The sequence below is a fragment of the Natrix helvetica genome (assembly GCF_964273705.1).
Source record: "Natrix helvetica genome assembly, chromosome: 1".
In the NCBI taxonomy this organism is placed as follows: Eukaryota; Metazoa; Chordata; class Lepidosauria; order Squamata; family Natricidae; genus Natrix; species Natrix helvetica.
The window spans coordinates 354,701,151-354,719,666 of record NC_138548.1 but is presented as its reverse complement, the minus strand read 5'-3'; the positions used below and the strand labels follow the sequence as shown (position 1 = coordinate 354,719,666).

The following is an 18,516-nucleotide window of genomic DNA, read 5'->3' as shown; positions in this document are numbered from 1 at the left end:
AGACTAAGGCAGGGGTGTCCAAACTTGGCAACTTTAAGACTTGTGGACTTCAACTCCCAGAATTCCCCAGGAGTTGAAGTCCACAAGTCTTAAAGTTGCCAAGTTTGGACACCCCTGGACTAAGGGGAACAAACGATGTCCTTTCCAAATAGCCTGCTTCTCAGTCCTTTTTTCTGCCAGCGTTGATCGCTCACTCCGGCTGGAGAGAACGAACCAAAGAGGAACTTTTCCTTCCAACAGGGCAGCAACAAAACCAGTGTAAAATTTCAGATGTAAAAGCTGTTCTGTCCCGCAGGTGAGCTTCATGGAGAGAAGCTGTAGGAATATTGAGTTTTGGAGAAAAGGGATTGTGGTTTTGAGTACAGGATTTGCAGGTTTATTTGCAGCTCCTGCTGTGGTGATCTTTGTTTTTAGGGGCCTCCTTGTTAACCTTTGAGACGGCTGGTGGGTGAGAGCATCACCAAGGGTCTGGTACTTTTGTGGTCTCCCCCTTGGTGGGGAGATGTGGTGGTGGGGAAGTAATGCAAATTTCTCTTCCCAACACCTGGGAGACGTTGCCTCTTCTTTCACTTCTCTCCCAAGGCTCCTTAATGTTTTTTTTTTAAATCATCCTTCAAATAAAGAGAAGAGCATTATTTGTAGCAGTAAAAGTGAAATTTTAGCTATGCAGTTGAATGATCCTGATATTGCTGGGATCAGAAGACACCAAAAAATTCCGAGATTGTTCATTTCACTAACACCATTCAAAAAGACAGGTTACAATGTTTTTTTTACTAGGTCCCTTTGCAGGAGGACACTCAATGACCAGGAGTAGATGAGGACCAGTGTCTGGAGGAACCAAGGGGCTCTTTAAGCCTCAGTCTCTAGCTCCAACTTATTTTGAATTTAAACACGTGCAAAATTTCTAAATTTTAAAATAATAAATATATCTTCAATCAATTTTCCTTTCTCACTTTCCTTGGTGTATGTTTATCATGTCTCATCATCTTATGGTTAGGAGTTGGAAACCCTTGCAAACTCTCTTATAGGGCCCCATCAGTGGTGGGTTGCAGGCGGTACGCCCAGGTACAGGCGTACCGGTGCCTGCCCGGAGCATCGGGTACCTTTCTGGTACGGTGCTCCGGAAGGCCCACCCTCCCGCCTGAGCTCCTTACCTGTCCTTTAAAGCCTTTGGCGCTTCCACGCACGGTGCATACAGCGCCTGCGCGATGCTCCGGCCAGCAGCTGGAGCGTCCCGGAGGCTTGCGGAGGGGTCGCTGGCAGGTACGACGCATGTGCGCGTCCATGTGGGTGACGTTGGGCCTGTTCCAACCGTTCCGGCTTTAAAACTGGTAAATCCTTCATAGTAGGGTTGTGCCTTTTAATACAATGGGTTAGAAAAGGCTCTACCAAACTCCTCCAGACATACGGTATAAGGTTAGATATTGAGGAAATTGAAGCATCTCCAGGCAGGAATTTCATGGGTGAAAGATGGTGTGCCTTGTTATCCAATGAAATCTGCAGATCTGCCTTGTCACTCTTCAACATCAATGCATTCCTAATTTGCACCTATTGTAGCTGTGGATTAGCACAGGCAAGTTTCTTTCACTAGTGTAACGATTTTCAATCTCTATTTTTAAAAGAATCATGGTACTTGCTTTTCATCCCTTAGCTTTTCTTGTGGGTGATATGGGTGAGCCTCTCCTATGGGGCTTGGCAGGAGGACTTTGGCATTGTCCAGTGGCACCCCTCCCCGCAGTGGCTTCAGTGAAGGGGTTAAACACAAGAGTTTTCCTCTTGTGGCTAGAGAGGAGGCAGGGAAACAGAAAAAGGTGTTGGGAGCCCAGTTTCCAGCCCCTCCCATTCCTTTTTCAGGTACTGCTGTGGAGAGCCTCACAAGGGGAGAGGAAAAGTTATAAAAAGTAGTCAACATGGTTTCATCGCACCAAACAAGCCTTATTTCATTCTTTGGACCAGAGAAATGCTGTGGACATAGTAGACTGAGATTTCAATAAACCATTTGATAAAGTAGATCACAACCTACTTCTGGGCAAGCTAGAAAAATGTGGGATAGACAGCACTACCACAAAATGGGTTTCTAACTGGGTGGCAAATGGTACTGAACATGTTGTCCTCAATGGAACTACACTCAGATGGAGGGAAGTAAGCAGTGAGGTATCTTCAGGTTGCATTTAGAACCAGCACTCATCAAAATCTTCATAAACAATCTAGACAAGGGGATAGAAGGGGAACTCATCAAATTTTCAGACGACGCTAAGCTGGAAGGAATTGCCAACGCTCCAGAAGACAAGCTCAAGTTTGAAAATGATTTGATGGACTTGAAGAGTAGGCCCTATCTAACAAAATGATATTCAACAAAAAAAAAAGTTTTAAATTGAGACAATAAAAAACAATTGTATACTGTAGGTACAAACTATATGAAACCTGGCTTAATGTCAGTAACTGTGAGAGGAATCTTGGAGTCCTAGTGGACAATCACTTAAATATGAGCCAACAGTGAGTGACAGTAACCAAAATAACCAATCTGTAGAAAGTGAGCATCCACCCCTCTCCTAGAAGAATGAAATATTTTGAGAAATATTAAGAAGGTAGAACATTATATTTCCCTGGGTGAGAAATGGAGAAACATGTTCTTGGAAAGCAGCCCCCACCTTCCTCAATAGCCCTCAGCAGATGCCAGCACTTAAGAGATAGCGCTATTCATAGGCAAAAATTCCCTGCAGCAAGGTTTGAACAATGGTAGGATTAGCCCTTAGCCATAATAGGAATTACTGAATACCCTTTCATAACTCAAGCTCCCTCATTGCATCATCTCAGTTGCACCACCCACAGCAAACTTCAATCAAACTTAGCTCAGACAATTTGACCCCATGGGAGTCTGACAACAGCCAATAGAATACAAGTTCTTTCACAGGAACAGGCAGCTCAAGCGCAAAGCCCCAAAAGGTATAAATACCCCTCATTCTAAACTCCATGTGGTCAGCTGCACATGTGCTTGGTGGTTCTGCTTCATCATTAAACCATCTTTCCAGTCAGCCTCCAATCGGCTTGGAACTAAACCAGATTCTCCCAACAAATCCTAAACTGCATTAAGAAAGATAGAATTAAGATCACATAAAGTTATAGTACCGCTTTACAAATCCTTAGTAAGACTACACTTGGAATACTGCATCCAATTTTAGTCACCACAATATAAAAAGATATTGAGACTCTGGGAAGCATACAAAGGGCAACAAAGATGATGAAGGGGCTGGAAGCTAAAACACATGAAGAACCGTTGCAGGAACTGGGTATGTCTAGTTTAATGAAAAGAAGGACTAGGGGTGACATGATAGCAGCGCTCCAATATTTGAGGGGTTGCCACAAAGAAGAGGGAGTCTACTTATTTTCAAAGCATCAGAAGACAAGACAAGGCACAATGGATGGAAACAAATGGAGACAAGCAACCTGGAATTAAGGAGAAACTTCCTAACAGGGTGAACAATAAACCAGCGGAACAGCTTGCCTTGAGAGGTTGTGGGTGCTTCATCACTTTAAAAAAAAGAGACTTGTCTGAAATGCTACTGGGTCTTCTGCTTGAGCAGGGTGGGGGTTGGACTTGAAAACCCCGAAGGTCCCTTCCAGATGTATTCTGATGATCTTGAAAGCTGCAGCCTTGGGTTTGCTGTTGGAGCAGCAGAAACAGGTCAATGGGTAGATTTTGTGGGTAGGAAGAAGATCCAGTTGGGTGTAGTGGTGAAGGAACCAGGTTAAAGAGAGAGAAAGGCTCCGTTCCAGTCCCACCTGAAGGGCAAAACCATCTGTTCAACTTTGGCCAGTTCTCTCAGCCCTAGGAAGTAGGAAAGGGGGGAAACCCCTTCCCAAAACCCTTGCCAAGGATACTGCAAGCATCAAGATTGACCTAAAGGCACCAAAAACGAAGCTAAGTAGCATCACATTTCACATGGCTCAGTTGCAAAGGTCGGTTGCTAGGAGTCGAAAACGACCTGCTGCCATATAATCAGTGAAAACATATTACAAACGCCTTGGTGAAGCCTGGACAGGTGTGTTTTTCCACCTCTTGTCGCTAGATGGCGGTCAGGCAACATCTGTGCCTAGAAAGCCATCCACACATTAGTGCCGTTCCTGCTTGACCTTAAAAAAAAAAAGATCTTTGAACCATTGAGTACTGCAATGCTAGAAAGGATGGGAGTAGAAGAGAAGCGCAGAGTTACTTCCTCTTCCGGATCGTTCCTGGGAGGAAGGTGGTGTGCAGAGCGGCTTTTGTGCTCTTCCCAGGATCGCAGCAGCAGCTGGAAGGTGAGTGGAGGGTAGGTGGGAGGAGAGTCCGGGAGCAAGTCGGGCTGTTCGGTTCCTTCCACAGCCGGGAAGCAGAGAAGCAACTGGGCTGAAGCATCTCAGCTGCTGCTGCTGCAGGTTCCTTCCCTCCCCGAATTTGGTGCTGCAGGCTGTGAAACTGGTGGCTGCAATTTTCCTTCTGGTGGGAAGATTGGAAAAGTCTCTTCCAAGTGAAGGTGGATTCTTTGGGAATGGCTTCCCTCCAGAGGTTGTGGGTGCTCCCATCACTGGAGGGTTTTAAGAGGAGATTGGACAGTCATTTGTTCGCAATCGAATAGGGTCTCCTGCTTGTCCAGAGGCTGGATTAGAAGACCTGCAATGTCTGTTCCAATTCTGTTACTCTCTTCCGTTCTGTTGCAATGATATTTACGATGCCCTGATGAGTAAAACCATAGAAATCAAAGAGGGTGTACTTTATTTTTCACTTGCCTGTATTTGAAAACAACCCTTTGCTCTGCTAAGAATTTGTGATTGACCCAGTCAACAAGTGAATTTCGTCATTGAATGGATATTCGAACTTGGATCTGGGTAGTCTTCCATATGTCAAATGAATGATGATTAATGTAAAAGCTTATTGGAGCATTGTCCTATTTTTGCTTTTTTATATATATAAGTTTTTATTTTTTTAAACATAAAAGACAACATACAAAATTCTCATCCATTACATACAGCATGTCGTTTGGTTAGAAGCTTTTGTGCATCCATATTTTCAGTTACATATACAGTCACAGATTTTCCATCTGATATGACTAGGTACCTCACTTTCATTTTACATCATATATTCAATTACAGTTAATATTTCTTTCCTTTCAGCAAACCTAATTCCCTTGCATTCTTAATTATCTATTTAATAACAATATACCTTTATGTAATCACTTATCTCATTCTGATTATTTTTACAATATAAAAGAATTTACCAACTATTTATGTTTATACTTTCAATTATGCATAGTCCCACTAATCATCCATCAAGTATGCTTATGTTCATTGTTGTCCTTGTACATCATACATTTCAACAAAAATATTGTTCCTTCATTTTTAAACAAAGTATTCTAAATGCTCATTTCATAAATATACCAATCTTTCATTACTTCCTTATTAAACTATTTATCAACAACAAGATATCTTTATAATATACATCACTACCTAGGGTTATGCATAATATTACCAATCGTCTATTAAATGTACACAGATTCATTATTATCCTTATCCTTCATTTTAAAAGAAAGTATTCTAAATTGTTCAATTCATATGTATGTCAGTCTTTCATTGTATCGTTATTAATCTATTTAACAATATAATTGTATTATTACTTATCTCCTTCAATTAAAACATACATAAAACATTTTTGATTTCCAGGTTTTTTTGTCCAACCACTAATAAAACAAGTCCCATATTTTATAAAATTGCTCATCTTCTTGTTCTCTGATTTCAAATGTCAATTTACTCATTTCAGCACACTCCATTATCTTTCAAATAACTTCCTCCTATTTTGGTATTGTTTCATTTTTCCAATTTTTTGCAAATACGATTCTAGCTGCTGTTAGAATGTTTATAATCAAATATTTCAAGTCTTTATTGTAAGTTTCTGATATAATTCCCAATTAAAAAATCACTGGTTTAAGGTCTATGTGTTTGTATATCATTTTTTTCCAACCACATGTGAATCTTAGTCCAGTATCTTTTAGCTTCAATGCAAGTCCACCACATGTGGTAGTAAAAACCCAGTATCTGATGACATTTCCAACACTTTTCGGATTTATTCTTGGACATTCTTGCAATTCTCGTTGGGGGTAGATGCCACCTGTAAAACATCTTATAAAAATTTTCTCTATATGCAGTTGACATCGTCATTTTATAATTTTGAGACCACAATTTCTGCCATTTCTCTAAATCAATCCCATGTCCAAAATTTTTCCCCCAAGCTATCATAGTTTCTTTAACTTGTTCCTCTTGTAGTTTAACCTCTAATAAATACCCATATAATTTTTAAATTACTTTTTCATCAGTACCTGTTAAAATTTTGCCTAATTCAGTCATTTTGTTATAAAGACCTTTTGATTTTCTATCTTCATTATATCTAGAGTGTATCTGCACATATGAATACCAATTCATTTCTATTCCTTCTTGTTTCAACTCTTGGATAGATTTGAGTTCACCCTCTGCATTCAATATTTCAACATATCTAACTGTTTGTTCCTTTTTATATATTATTGGATATGAAAATGCTTCAATGGTTGATATCCAGACTGGTGTTTTTAAGTAATGTAATCTTTTAACCTTTTCCCAATTTAATAACAAAGCCTCCCTTATATAATGTCTTCTAAAATAACCATGTGCTTTAGTTCCCTTATACCATAAAAAAGCATGCCATCCCAACAGTAAATCATGACCCTCTACATTCAGTAATCTAGAGTTTTTTTAGTGTTAGCTACTCCTTAATCCACATCAGGTTTGTTGCTTGATAATATAACTCCCAGTCAGGTAAGCCCAATCCTCCTCTTGTTCTAGCATCTTGTAACAACTTGAGTTTTATTCTTGCTTTTTTCCCTTGCCAAATAAACTTCAAAACTATTTTATTTAGATGTTCAAAAAAGTCCTTGCCCAATCTGATTGGAATTGTCTGGAACAGGTATAAGATTCTGGGTAAAATGTTCATTTTAATTGTAGAAATTTTTCCTAACATTGATAGTTGTAAATTTTCCCATTTCATCAAGTCAGTCGCAATTTGTTGCTTTAGTCTAATATAATTGTCCTCCTTAAGAGTACTGCATCTAGCTGATAGATATATCCCCAAGTATTTAACCTTGTTTGTGACTTGGATCTGCAAAACTTCTGCCAACTCTTCCTTTTGTCTTAATGGTATGTTCTTTGTCAAAATCTTTGTTTTGTCTTTATTTTCAAACCTGCTACTTTTCCATACTCCTCTATTCTTTCTAACAATTTGGGTGCTGTCTCTAGTGGATCTTCAAGAATAAAAACCAAGTCATCTCCAAACGCTTGTAGCTTGTATTCTTCTTTTTAAATTTTCATTCCTTTCATTTCTTCTTCTTTTCTAATTTTTCTGTTTACAACTTCTAATGTTAAGACAAATAGTAATGGTGATAGTGGGCAACCTTGTGTCGTACCTCTCTTTATTTCAATAGAATCTGTCAATTCTCCATTTACCATTATCTTTGCTGCTTGTTTATGATATATACCATTTGTATAGTTTGAATAAATTTCTTACCAAAATTCATCTGTTCTAATTGTAAGAACATAAATTGCCAATTCACGTTATCAAAAGCCTTCTGTGCATCAAGAAACATCAAAGCCATTTGTTTTTCGGGATGGGCCTCATAATATTCCAAAGTATTCAAAATCATTCTCATATTGCCTTTAATTTGTCTCTTTGGTAAAAAGCCATTTTGATCAGAGTGGATAAAACTATTTAGGTACTTTTTAAGTCTCTCTGCTAATATAAATGCAAATAACGTGTAATCTGAATTTAATAAAGAGATTGGTCTATAATCCTTGGTTTGTGTTAAATCAATCTCCTCTTTGGGTAGCAATGTAATATATGCTTCTGACCATGATTTAGGTATTCTACTTTCAGACATCACTGCATTCATAACTTCTAAAAGTGGGAGGGACAAGGATTCTTCAAATGTTTTGTAGAATTCCACTGGTAATCCATCCGGTCCCGGGGCCTTTCCATTATTTTGTTTCTTAAGTGCTTCCGTTAGCTCCATCATCATTATTTTACCTTCCAACATTGTTCTGGTTTCATCTGGTATCTGGGGAAGATTAGCATCCTGTAAGTATTTTTTGATTCCTCCCTCTTCTATTTTCTCTTGTTCATACAGCTTAACATAATAGTCTTGTAGAATTTTCTTCTTCTCAGCATTTCCATACTGAATTTGTCCTTGGTCATCTCTTAACTGCAATATTTTCTTTGCTTCTCTCTCTTTTTTCAATTTATATGCCAACCATCTACCTGGCTTATTTGCATTTTCAAAGTAGTTCTGTTTGGTGCCACTAATTTTTTGTGCCAATTCTTTTTTTTCCAGTAGAAATATTTTATGTTTAATTGTATCCATTTTTATTTTAACATCTTTTTTTTTGTGGAGATCTCTGTAACTCTTTTTCAAGTATTTTATAATCGTTCTCTAGAGCTTTATGTGTTTGTCTTTTCTTTAAGTTTCTCTTCCTTATATAATCTATTATTAGTACTCTAATAACAGCCTTCATTGTGTCCCGAAGATTCTGCATTGATGTATCTTCTTTTCTGTTTTCTTTAAAGAAAAAGGCCAGTTCTTTTTCCATTTTCTGTAAAAAGTCTTTCTCTTTCAATATGGTATTATTTAATGTTCATCAAGATCAGCGGTTCTCAACCTGTGTGTCGGACCCCTTTTGGGGTCAAACGACCTTTTCACAGTGGTCGCCGAGGAGCCTCCCGCAGAGAGGCTGGCGAGAAGCCAGTCCGAAGGGAAGGAGCGGCTCAGGTTCCCCACATGCGGAAGGAGAGGGGTGTGTGGGTGGGGGGAAAGTATGAGCCGGAATGGAGGGGAGGAGGGGGAGAAGAGAGATGCTGGGAAAGCAGCTCGCTCCAAGTGATGGAGGTTGGTGGGCAGAGCTACGGAAGCCAGGAGGTACCATTTCTGAGGCGTAAAACAAGGCGGGGAAAATAAAATAAAATAAAGGAATGTGGGATGCGCGTACGCTGGCTCCCTGCTGACCCAATCGCACAATCTGCTCCCCCCTACCGAGAAGGCACGAGCCTCTCGCCTGCTTTTGCGATTCCGCGTCCTTTGTAGGCAACTCAGTGTCGGGAAGAGATCCAGCCCTTTTCTTGTGCTCATCTCTTGCGTGCATGCGCGCAAGCAAAATATCAAGGCGGAGGGGACGACTCTCCTCCCGCTGTCGCCACTGTGCAATGCGTGAGTAACTGGGTACGCAGCGCAGGAGATTCCTCAGCACCAGACTTAGGTCAGCGCAAGCCACGGTCCACTTTGTGTTGACTCAGGAAGGAGGAGAATGGGGAGCAGCAGCAGCAGCTGGTTGGGTGCAGGGAGGGAAGAGCTCTCCTTGCGCAGGGCTCAGGAATTCTGCATCCAGAGATGACTGCTCCGGCTCTTTCCTGAGTCAACACGAAGGGGACCGACCTGAGTCTGGTGCTGAGGAGTCTCCTGCGCAGCGCAGCCAGTTACTCACTTCTCAGTGGGCGGCAACGGAAGGAGTCGGTGTTCCCACCGCCGTGATCCTGGCCCAGGAAGGTATTTTGCTTGCACGTGGAAGAAAGAGATGAAAGAGAAAAGGAGAGAAAGAGAGAGAGATAGAGAGAGAGAGAAATGAAAGAGAGCTGTAAGAGAGAATGGGAGAGGGGGAAAATAGAGGGAAACAAATTAGAGGGAGAAGGGGGAGAGGGAGAAAGAAATGAAAGAGAGCTGAAGGGAGAGAATGAGAGAGAGGGAAAAGAGAGGGAAACAAATCAAGGGCAAAGAAAGGAAGAGAAAAGAAAGAAGGAAAGAAAGAAAGAGACTAACGTTCTCAGACCTGTGACGAAAGCAATGGCAAGCTAGATCTCTTGCCAAGAAAACTGCAGTTTTCCAGAAATTGCACAAATTGGAAGCAAGTCTGATTTTTAAAAAAGAAAATAACAGAGATGGCAAAAAAAATGCATCTGAAAATAAGATTATAATTTTGAATAACGTATTGTCAAACTCAAAAGAAATCAGAATATATATCTTTTTGCTGTTAGTACAATCTTGCCAGCTTCTATCAACTTAGAGTTCACTATAAAAAGATTACAGAGAAGCAATTTCCTACAATTAATAAGTTTTTGGATTTGCTATCGTATTCAATGAGAAAGAAATAAAAAGAAAGAGGGAAAAGGAAGGAAGGAAAGGAAGGAAGGAAGAAGAGAAAGGGAGAGGAAAAATAGAGAAAAACAGAAATGAGAGGGAGGGGGAGAGGAGAGAGAGACCCTATTCCCACAGAAAACACTGAGCCATGAAACCTTAGTAGGCATGTCTGGGGGGGGGGATGTCATGTGACTGGGTGGGAGTGATGTTGAGTTGGCCACACCCACCCAGGTTTTGTGGCTCCCGGTGTTACATAGTAGCAATTAAAATAATTTTATGGTTCAGGGTCACCACAACATGAGGAACTCTATTGAAGGGTCACGGCATTAGGAAGGTTGAGAACCACTGATCTAGATCTTGTCCTTTGGCCCTTCCATTTGATTATAATTGGATTATGATCCGCCCAGATGCTTACTTCAATCTCAATTTCTTGTATATTACAAATCAGTTCCGTTGAGGCCCATATCATATCGACTCTGGAAAATGATGAATGTCTATTTGAATAAAAAGTATATTGTTCTTCTGTAGGATTTCTTTCTCTCCAAATATCTTTCAAATTTGTTTCCTCTATCATCCTGAAAAAGGATTTCGCAAGCAATTTTCTATTTAACTTTGTTGTTTTATGTGTTTTGTAGTCCATGTTCTGGTTTACAATGCCATTGAAGTCTCGCATCCTACAAATATCAGCATAGTCCAAATCAGAAATTTTTTTGTGGAGTTTTTTGTAAAATTCATCTTGTTTTTCACTAGGAGCATAAATTGCGATTAAAAGTATTTTTTTAGTATTATCCATAATTTCCACCATCAAAATTCTTCCCTCTTCATCTGTATAAATTAATTTCGCTGGGATATTATCTTTAATATAGAAGATCACTCCTCTTTTCTTACAGTTCGCCAATGTAGTAAACATTTTTCCAAGCTTTGGTTGTGCTAATAAATATTTATATCTCTTTTGAATATGCACTTCTTGTAGGCAAATTATGTCAAATTTTAGCTTTTCTAATTTGTGAAATATTTTCCTTCTTTTATTTGCTGAGTTAAATCCGTTTATATTGATTGTGACCATTTTTCTTTCCTCCACATTTATACTTTATATACAGGATTTATAGCTCTAGTTGATCTGGGTTCTCACTGTTCTCTGAGATTTACATCACCCACTGCGCCTTCTTCTTTATCAATTCTGCCTACAGCACCTTCTGTTTTTTCAATCTCAATTATAGGTGCCTCCAGTAATTGTACCAATAATTCTTCTTTTCCAGTTTTCTCAGCCGTTTCTCTAAAATGTTCTGTATAGAAAGCTTCTGCCTTATCAATTGTGTCTATTCTTATCTTTGTCCTTGCCATACAAATAATAGGCCTTCCGGTATAAGCCATCTATAATTAACACCTTTTTTAATCAGAGCCTTGGTCAAAAATTGATATTCTCTTTTTTCTCTCTCACTCTTCTCGGAATTTGTTTCAGAACTACAATCTCCTTACCTTTATATTCTAATTTTCTATCTCTCGTTTTCTATAATATTTGTAATTTAGTTGCTTTCTTAGTAAATCTTACATGGACTTCCCTTGGAACAGCATTTCTCATTGCATATCTTGTATATACTCAGAACGCTTCATCTATGCTGTCGATCATCTTCTCTTGAGATATCTCTAATACATTTATCAAAATTTCAGATATTATTTGTACTAGGTTCTCTCCACTTTTTTCTTCTATGTTTTAAAATCTTAAGAAAAATTCAGACGTATCCATCTCCCATCCTAATATTCCACTACTCTCCCTTTCCATGTCACTCAATCTGCTGTCAAACTCCTCAACCTTCTCTTCTTGTTGAACTTTTTCTTCAATTTTTTGGATTCTGTCCTCGTATTTCATCATCCAATGTTGCATATCTTCTATTTTTCTTTCCAGTTTAGCTGTTTTTTGTTCTATGCTTTCAGTTCATTGCTCTATTGTCTCAATTATTTTTTCTATACTCTCAGTCTTCTTTACAATGGTATCTAACTTTTCATTCTTGCAATCATCTCCTGTTTGTAATTTCTGTATCGCTTGCATAATTGCCTCTAAGGTTACTCCCTTCTCTTTTTCCTGTTGAAGCATCGACTGTATTGATCTTTGTCCTCCTGCAGGTGAGGAAGCAGGGGTTGTTGTTGTAGAATCAACAGGTGTTATCTTTCTACTCATCTTCTAAGTTTTTTCTGTTGTATTTTAGTCCAATTAGTCTAATTAGTATTACAAAGATCTAAGCATCAGCTTATAAAAGTACAAAGTTATAGATAGAATGAAAGGAGAAAAAAAAAGAGAGAAAAAATGAAGATCTCTTACTTAAAAAGAAAAGTAATAGAGAGAAAAGAGAGAGAGAGAAAAATTATTCAGTCCAATTTACTCAAATTTTAGAGCAAGCCATCCATTTACCTCCAATATCTTCAAAGGGAAAAGAGAGCAAAGAAAAATCACGAGTCAATACTTCAAAAGCTTCAAAAAAAAAAAAAAGTCAAGGAGCCAAGGAAGAAAAAAAAATCACCACCTCCCCAGCAAGATAATATATGCACTGCGACAAAGTTAGGAAAAAACGATTCAAATTCTCTCTCTTTTTTTTTTAAGATGAAAGTCTTTCCAAAGTCGCTCTGAGCTTTCCCTTAAAGCTTCTATTTAGTCTAAAGTGGGTTTCCAGATACTGAAAGTTCCACAGGAAACAGCTGTGTAAAAACTGTCCTGCCCCTATCAGTTCTTAACCAAATAGCCTTCAAGAGAACAGCTTCTCTCTAAACAGTTCAAATAGTAACACTTGGTAACAATGTTTCAAGTCCACTAGGTGGCAGTGTTAATTGTATCCACCCTCAATGCTTATTTTTTCCCGGCTCCATTTTTAACTTTTTTACCTTCAAAAAACAAGAATTCGGAAATACAAAAAGAAAAGCCAACAGAAAAAAAAGTCATCAAAGCAGTTAAAATTTAAATTCAGTGTCCCCACAAAATCCAGAATTAAAAAAATATAAAAAAACGCAATAAGCTAATCCACATTGAGTTACAATTGAAAGTCCAGCCTGGCTTCCGAGAATAAAAAGGGAAAAAAGAAAAACTTCAATTGACCATCTTAAATCCACTGCTTTCCCTTTAGTCAGCGTTTATCTTAACTTAAATTTCCAACTTTAGGGTGTTCTCTCTCCAATAGAAAAAAGATTTAAAACTCACCAAAACGACATGCTTCTCTCCTGCGCTTGCTTGTAGGAGCTGTCAGCAGTTTCAGCAGCCTAGGGGCTAACTTGCGATCTCTGGCAAAGGGGGCTTTTTCCAGGTCGTCAGAGACTTTGCGGGTATCCTGGGACCGCAGGATCTCCCCCTACCTTTCACCGTCTCTTTGGGATGGTTTAGGTCCAGATTGGACCGTCCAGATGACCCGAATTCGACGGCTATCCAGAGAGCCCAGAAAGTCGTCATGACACCGCGACGTGAAGCTCCGCCTCTCTTATTTTTGCTTTTTTATTGTAACATAAACCTTTATCTTTTTTTTCTCATCTTCTGTAACCATTTTATGTACAATTAAAGTTACCCTTTTATTTGAATCTTATAGACAAAGAAGTTGGCAATGAGCACTCTGGACAACTGAGGATAACAAGCAACATTGAATAGCAAAGCAAGTCAGTCCAGAAATCACAATATCTTCCATTTCCTTCAGAGAGCCACACAATTCTTCACCTTCCACAGCAAGTGAAAGAGAAACGAGAAAATCAAGAAGAGATTTCTACCTGGAGAAAGCAGTGTATGTGAAACTCAAGCATACATTACATGAAAAGTCAAGGGAGATTATTTTCCCATTCAGCAAAAGAGGGAAGTGAAAAAGTCAATGGGGAGGAAAAGGTCAATGGGAAAGCCATGTAGAGCAGACAGTGTTGCTGGCCTTGCTCTGGGAGGAAGAAAACGGCTTGAATCAAAACACAACAAAAGAAGTGACCATCCATATTTTTTAACCACCTCAAGAATATTAGTTGTGGAAAAGCTCCATAGAGGTTCCTATTGTGGGAAAGATGCAACTTACAAATCACAGCTGACTGCTTGAGAGGATCCGGACTGGAGAAAAGCCATACAAATACTCTGAACGTAGCAAAACATTTGGTCAGAACAACTCCATTTTGTTTCATGGAAGGACCCACACAGGACAGAAGCCCTAAAAATGCTTCCAATGCTGTAAATGCTTTAGCAAGCATGGCAATGTGTACTCACACCAAGGAAAAACCCTTTCAGTATCCTGATTGTGGGAAAGGTTTCAGCCAAAATTCTCACCTCGTTTCACACCAGAGCATTCACACAGGAGAGAAACCCTTTGAGTGTCCAGATTGTGGAAAAAGTTTCAGTCAGCAGTCCAGCCTGGTGATACACCGGAGGACTCATACAGGAGGAAAACTCTACGAGTTTTCAGACTGGAAAAGTTTGAGTCATAGTTCAAGTCTGTTTCAACATCGGAGGACTCACACAGGAGAGAAACCCTTTGAGTGTCCAGATTGTGGTAAAAGTTTCAGTCACAATTCCAGCCTGGTGAAACACCAGAGGACTCACACAGGAGAAAAACCCTTTGAGTGTCCTGATTGTGGGAAAAGTTTCAGTCAGAATTCCAACCTAGTGACACACCAGAGGACTCACACAGGAGAGAAACCCTTTCAATGTCCTGACTGTGGGAAAGGTTTCAGTCAGAATTCCAGCCTAGTTAAACACCAGAGGACTCATACAGGAGAGAAACTGTACGAATTTTCAGACTGGAAAAGTTTCAGTCATAATTCAAGTCTGTTTCAACATCGGAGGACTCACACAGGAGAGAAACCCTTTCAATGTCCTGACTGTGGGAAAAGTTTCAGTCACAATTCCAGCCTGGTGAAACACCAGAGGACTCACACAGGAGAGAAACCCTTTGAGTGTCCTGATTGTGGGAAAAGTTTCAGTCAGAATTCCAACCTGGTTCAACACCAGAGGACTCACACAAGAGTGAAACCCTTTGAGTGTCCTGATTGTGGGAAAAATTTCAGTCAGAATTCCAGCCTGGTTAAACACCAGAGGACTCATACAGGAGGGAAACTGTACAAGTTTTCAGACTGGAAAAGTTTCAGTCATAGTTCAAGTCGGTTTCAACATCGGAGGACTCACACAGGAGAGAAACCCTTGGAATGTCCTGATTGTGGGAAATGTTTCGGCCAGAATTCTAGTCTGGTTAAACACCAGAGGACTCACACAGGAGTGAAACCCTTTGAATGTCCTGACTGTGGGAAAAGTTTCAGTCAGAATTCCAGTCTGGTTCAACACCAGAGGACGCACACAGGAGAGAAACCCTTTGAATGTCCTCATTGTGGAAAAAGTTTCAGTCAGAATTCCAGCTTGGTTCAACACCAGAGGACTCACACAGGAGAGAAACCCTTTGAATGTCTTGACTGTGGGAAATGTTTCAGTCATAATTCCAGCCTGGTTCAACACCAGAGGATTCATACAGGAGAGAAACCCTTTGAATGTCCAGATTGTGGTAAAAGTTTCAGTCACTATTCCAGCCTGGTGAAACACCAGAGGACTCACACAGGAGAGAAACCCTTTGAGTGTCCTGATTGTGGGAAAAGTTTCAGTCGTATTTCCAACCTTATTGGCCACCGGAGGACTCACACAGGAGAGAAACCCTTTGAATGTCCTGTTTGTGGGAAAAGTTTCAGTCAGAATTCCAACCTGGTTCAACACCAGAGGACTCACACAGGAGAGAAACCCTTTGAATGCCCTGACTGTGGGAAAAGTTTCAGTCAGAATTCCAACCTGGTTCAACACCAGAGGACTCACACAGGAGAGAAACCCTTTAAATGTCCTCACTGTGGGAAAAGTTTCAGCAAGAATTCCAACCTGGTGACACACCAGAGGATTCACATAGGAGAGAAACCCTTTGAATGTCATGATGATGGAAAAGCTTATTGTTGAACCACGGGTCTGCCAGGAGTGCTGCTTTGAACTCTGTCGTTAGCTTATCCTGACTTCGGGTGGTGACCTGGGCCACCTGTTGGTGGGAGGAAGAAATGATGGGTTGAACAACGTCTTTCTTCTTACTGTCGTACTGCGGTTTTTTCGACAAAGCATCCGCCAACAAGTTCTTCCCTGCAGGGATGTGTTTAATTACAAATTTAAACCTTTGGAAGTATTATGCCCAGCGAACCTGTTTGGGGGATAACGTTCAATGGGTTTTGAGAGCTTCGAGGTTTTTATGATCAGTCCAGACCTCAAACGGCATATACCCCCCTTCCAGGACATGTCTCCAGGTGAGCATGCTCCACCTGATCGCAAACGCTTCTTTCTCCCAAATGGCCCACCTCCTTTCAGTAGTGGTGAGTTTCTTGGAGATGTAAACGCATGGCAAGAGGTGGCCCTCTCTATTCTTTTGTAGTAGCACTGCAGCTATTGCTGCATCTCTGGCATCCATCTGGATTATGAATGGTCGCTTTGGCTCAGGGTGTTGCAATATGTGCTCCTGGGCAAAGAGCCGCTTTAATTTCTCAAAGGCTTTTTGACAGTCCATTGTCCATTTCAGGGGTTGGTTTGCTTTTGGCTTCGTTGGGGAAGGCCCTGTTTTTAATAGCTCAGTCAATGGGAGGGCAATTTCCGCAAATGTCGGAATGAACTGCCTGTAGAAATTGGCAAATCCAAAGAAGCTTTGTATTTGTCTGCAAATGCTTGGAGGTTTCCAGTCTAACACAGTTTTCACTTTTCCTGGATCCATTTCTATCCCCTCGTTGGAGATGTGATAACCCAAGTAATCTAGTGAGGTCTTGTGAAACTCACACTTTGACAACTTTGCGTATAGCTTGGCGGCCAAAAGTTTTTTCAGGACTTGCCATACCAGCTTCATGTGTTCTTCTAGGGTTTCAGAGAAGATCAAGATGTCATGTAGATAAACGAGCACTCCGCGGTACAGGTGCTCATGTAGCACCTCATTTATGTACTGCATGAAGACTGCGGGTGCTCCTTGTAGCCCAAATGGCATGACCTTGTACTGAAAACTGCCGGGGGGGGGTATTAAAAGCGGTCTTCCACTCATCTCCCTCTCTGATCCGTAAGCAGTAATACGCCTCTCTCAAGTCCAGCTTGGTGAAGATCTTGCCTTTTGCCAAGTGGTTCAACATATCTTTCATGAGGGGAAGGGGATAAATGTTCTTTTCGCATACCGCATTCAAGGCTTGCAGATCAACACAGAGATGAACTCCGCCATCTTCCTTTTCTCTGAAGAGCACCGGGGCTGCTACTTTCGACTTTGCTGGTGCAATAAATCCCCATTTCAAATTGATGTCGATGTACTTCCTCAATTCAACCATCTCTTTGGGAGTCATGGAGTACAATTTTGGCTTCGGTAAAGTAGCCCCAGGTTTGAAGTCTATTGCGCAATCTGTGGGCCGGTGAGGGGGAAGATAGTTGCAATCCCTCCTCACTGAACACCCACGCTAAGTCCCAGTAGTCTTTTGGTACTTGTTGGATTCCTGGGGGTTTGGTGTCTGCTGCAGGTGCTGCAGGTTCCGGACGGTCTGAGCTGTTGGGTTCAATCGTTCCTGCGTGGCCTTTTGGCTCCACCGGTGGTAACGGCCCAAAGCCAATAATCAATTTTCTAACACCGTCCTCCCACTTTATTGTAGGCGCCCACTTGTCAAGCCATGCAAGTCCCAAGATAATTGATTCCTGAATTCTTGGAGCTACGATGAATCTGAGGAATTCATAGTGGCGGCCCATCATCAACTTTACCAACTCAGTAATTTCCATGGCTGAGGCCCCTCCAATCAGTGTTCCATCCACTTGCTCAAACCGAATGGGATGGTTTAGGGGTCTTGTGCGTATATCTAGTTGTTCCACAATCGACATGCTGATTAAGCATCGGGTGCAGCCGGCGTCCACAATTGTCTCAACTTCCCCTTCCACTCCCGTTTCTGGCACTTGGAGGTTGCATTTTATTGTAAAGGGGCGAATGGGTGCACTAACCATTGGGTCGTCTTCAGCATTTTCCTCCTCCAAGGCCTCCCCATTGGTAGGACTTTTTGTCACCTTTGGTTGGGGATCCTCTTCCGGAGGTTGTTGGCCCAGATGACTCTTGTGTGATAGCTTCTGGGGCCTTCTCTTTATCGCTCTGGCAGTTGGTGCACATGTTTGTAATATTGGGGCTGGAGCCAAGCACTCTGATGCTCTGTGGCTGAATTGACAGCAACGCTGGCATTTTATTGGTCCCCCCCGAAGGGACGGAACCCAGTTGCACCTCTAAACTTAGGAACCGCCTCATCACATTGTTCTGCTATCCATCCTGCAGTTTCCCCTCATTCATCCATTCTTCCGTTGTCG

The 18,516-nt window shown here is 40.9% G+C and overlaps 4 protein-coding genes across 4 annotated transcripts in view; all 4 read left to right on the top strand.

Moving 5' to 3' along the window:
- Window positions 1-18,516, top strand: part of LOC309384250 (uncharacterized protein) — a 91,249-nt gene that overhangs the window by 31,507 nt on the left and 41,226 nt on the right. The window lies entirely within an intron of this gene.
- LOC309384256 (uncharacterized protein) lies at window positions 3,599-17,457 on the top strand. Its single transcript, XM_081937527.1, has 2 exons — window positions 3,599-3,693; window positions 13,757-17,457. Exon 2 carries the CDS (start codon window positions 14,317-14,319, stop codon window positions 16,120-16,122), a length of 1,806 nt encoding a protein of 601 aa, XP_081793653.1. The 5' UTR covers window positions 3,599-3,693; window positions 13,757-14,316; the 3' UTR covers window positions 16,123-17,457.
- Window positions 4,051-18,516, top strand: part of LOC309384283 (uncharacterized protein) — a 35,152-nt gene continuing 20,686 nt past the window's right edge. Inside the window, exon 1 of the mRNA XM_081937597.1 lies at window positions 4,051-4,299. The gene's annotated coding sequence lies outside the window, so the exon portion shown is untranslated. The remainder of the gene's footprint in view (window positions 4,300-18,516) is intronic.
- The window catches only part of LOC309384265 (uncharacterized protein), a 104,791-nt gene continuing 90,738 nt past the window's right edge, over window positions 4,464-18,516 (top strand). The window contains exon 1 of the mRNA XM_081937546.1: window positions 4,464-4,514. The gene's annotated coding sequence lies outside the window, so the exon portion shown is untranslated. The remainder of the gene's footprint in view (window positions 4,515-18,516) is intronic.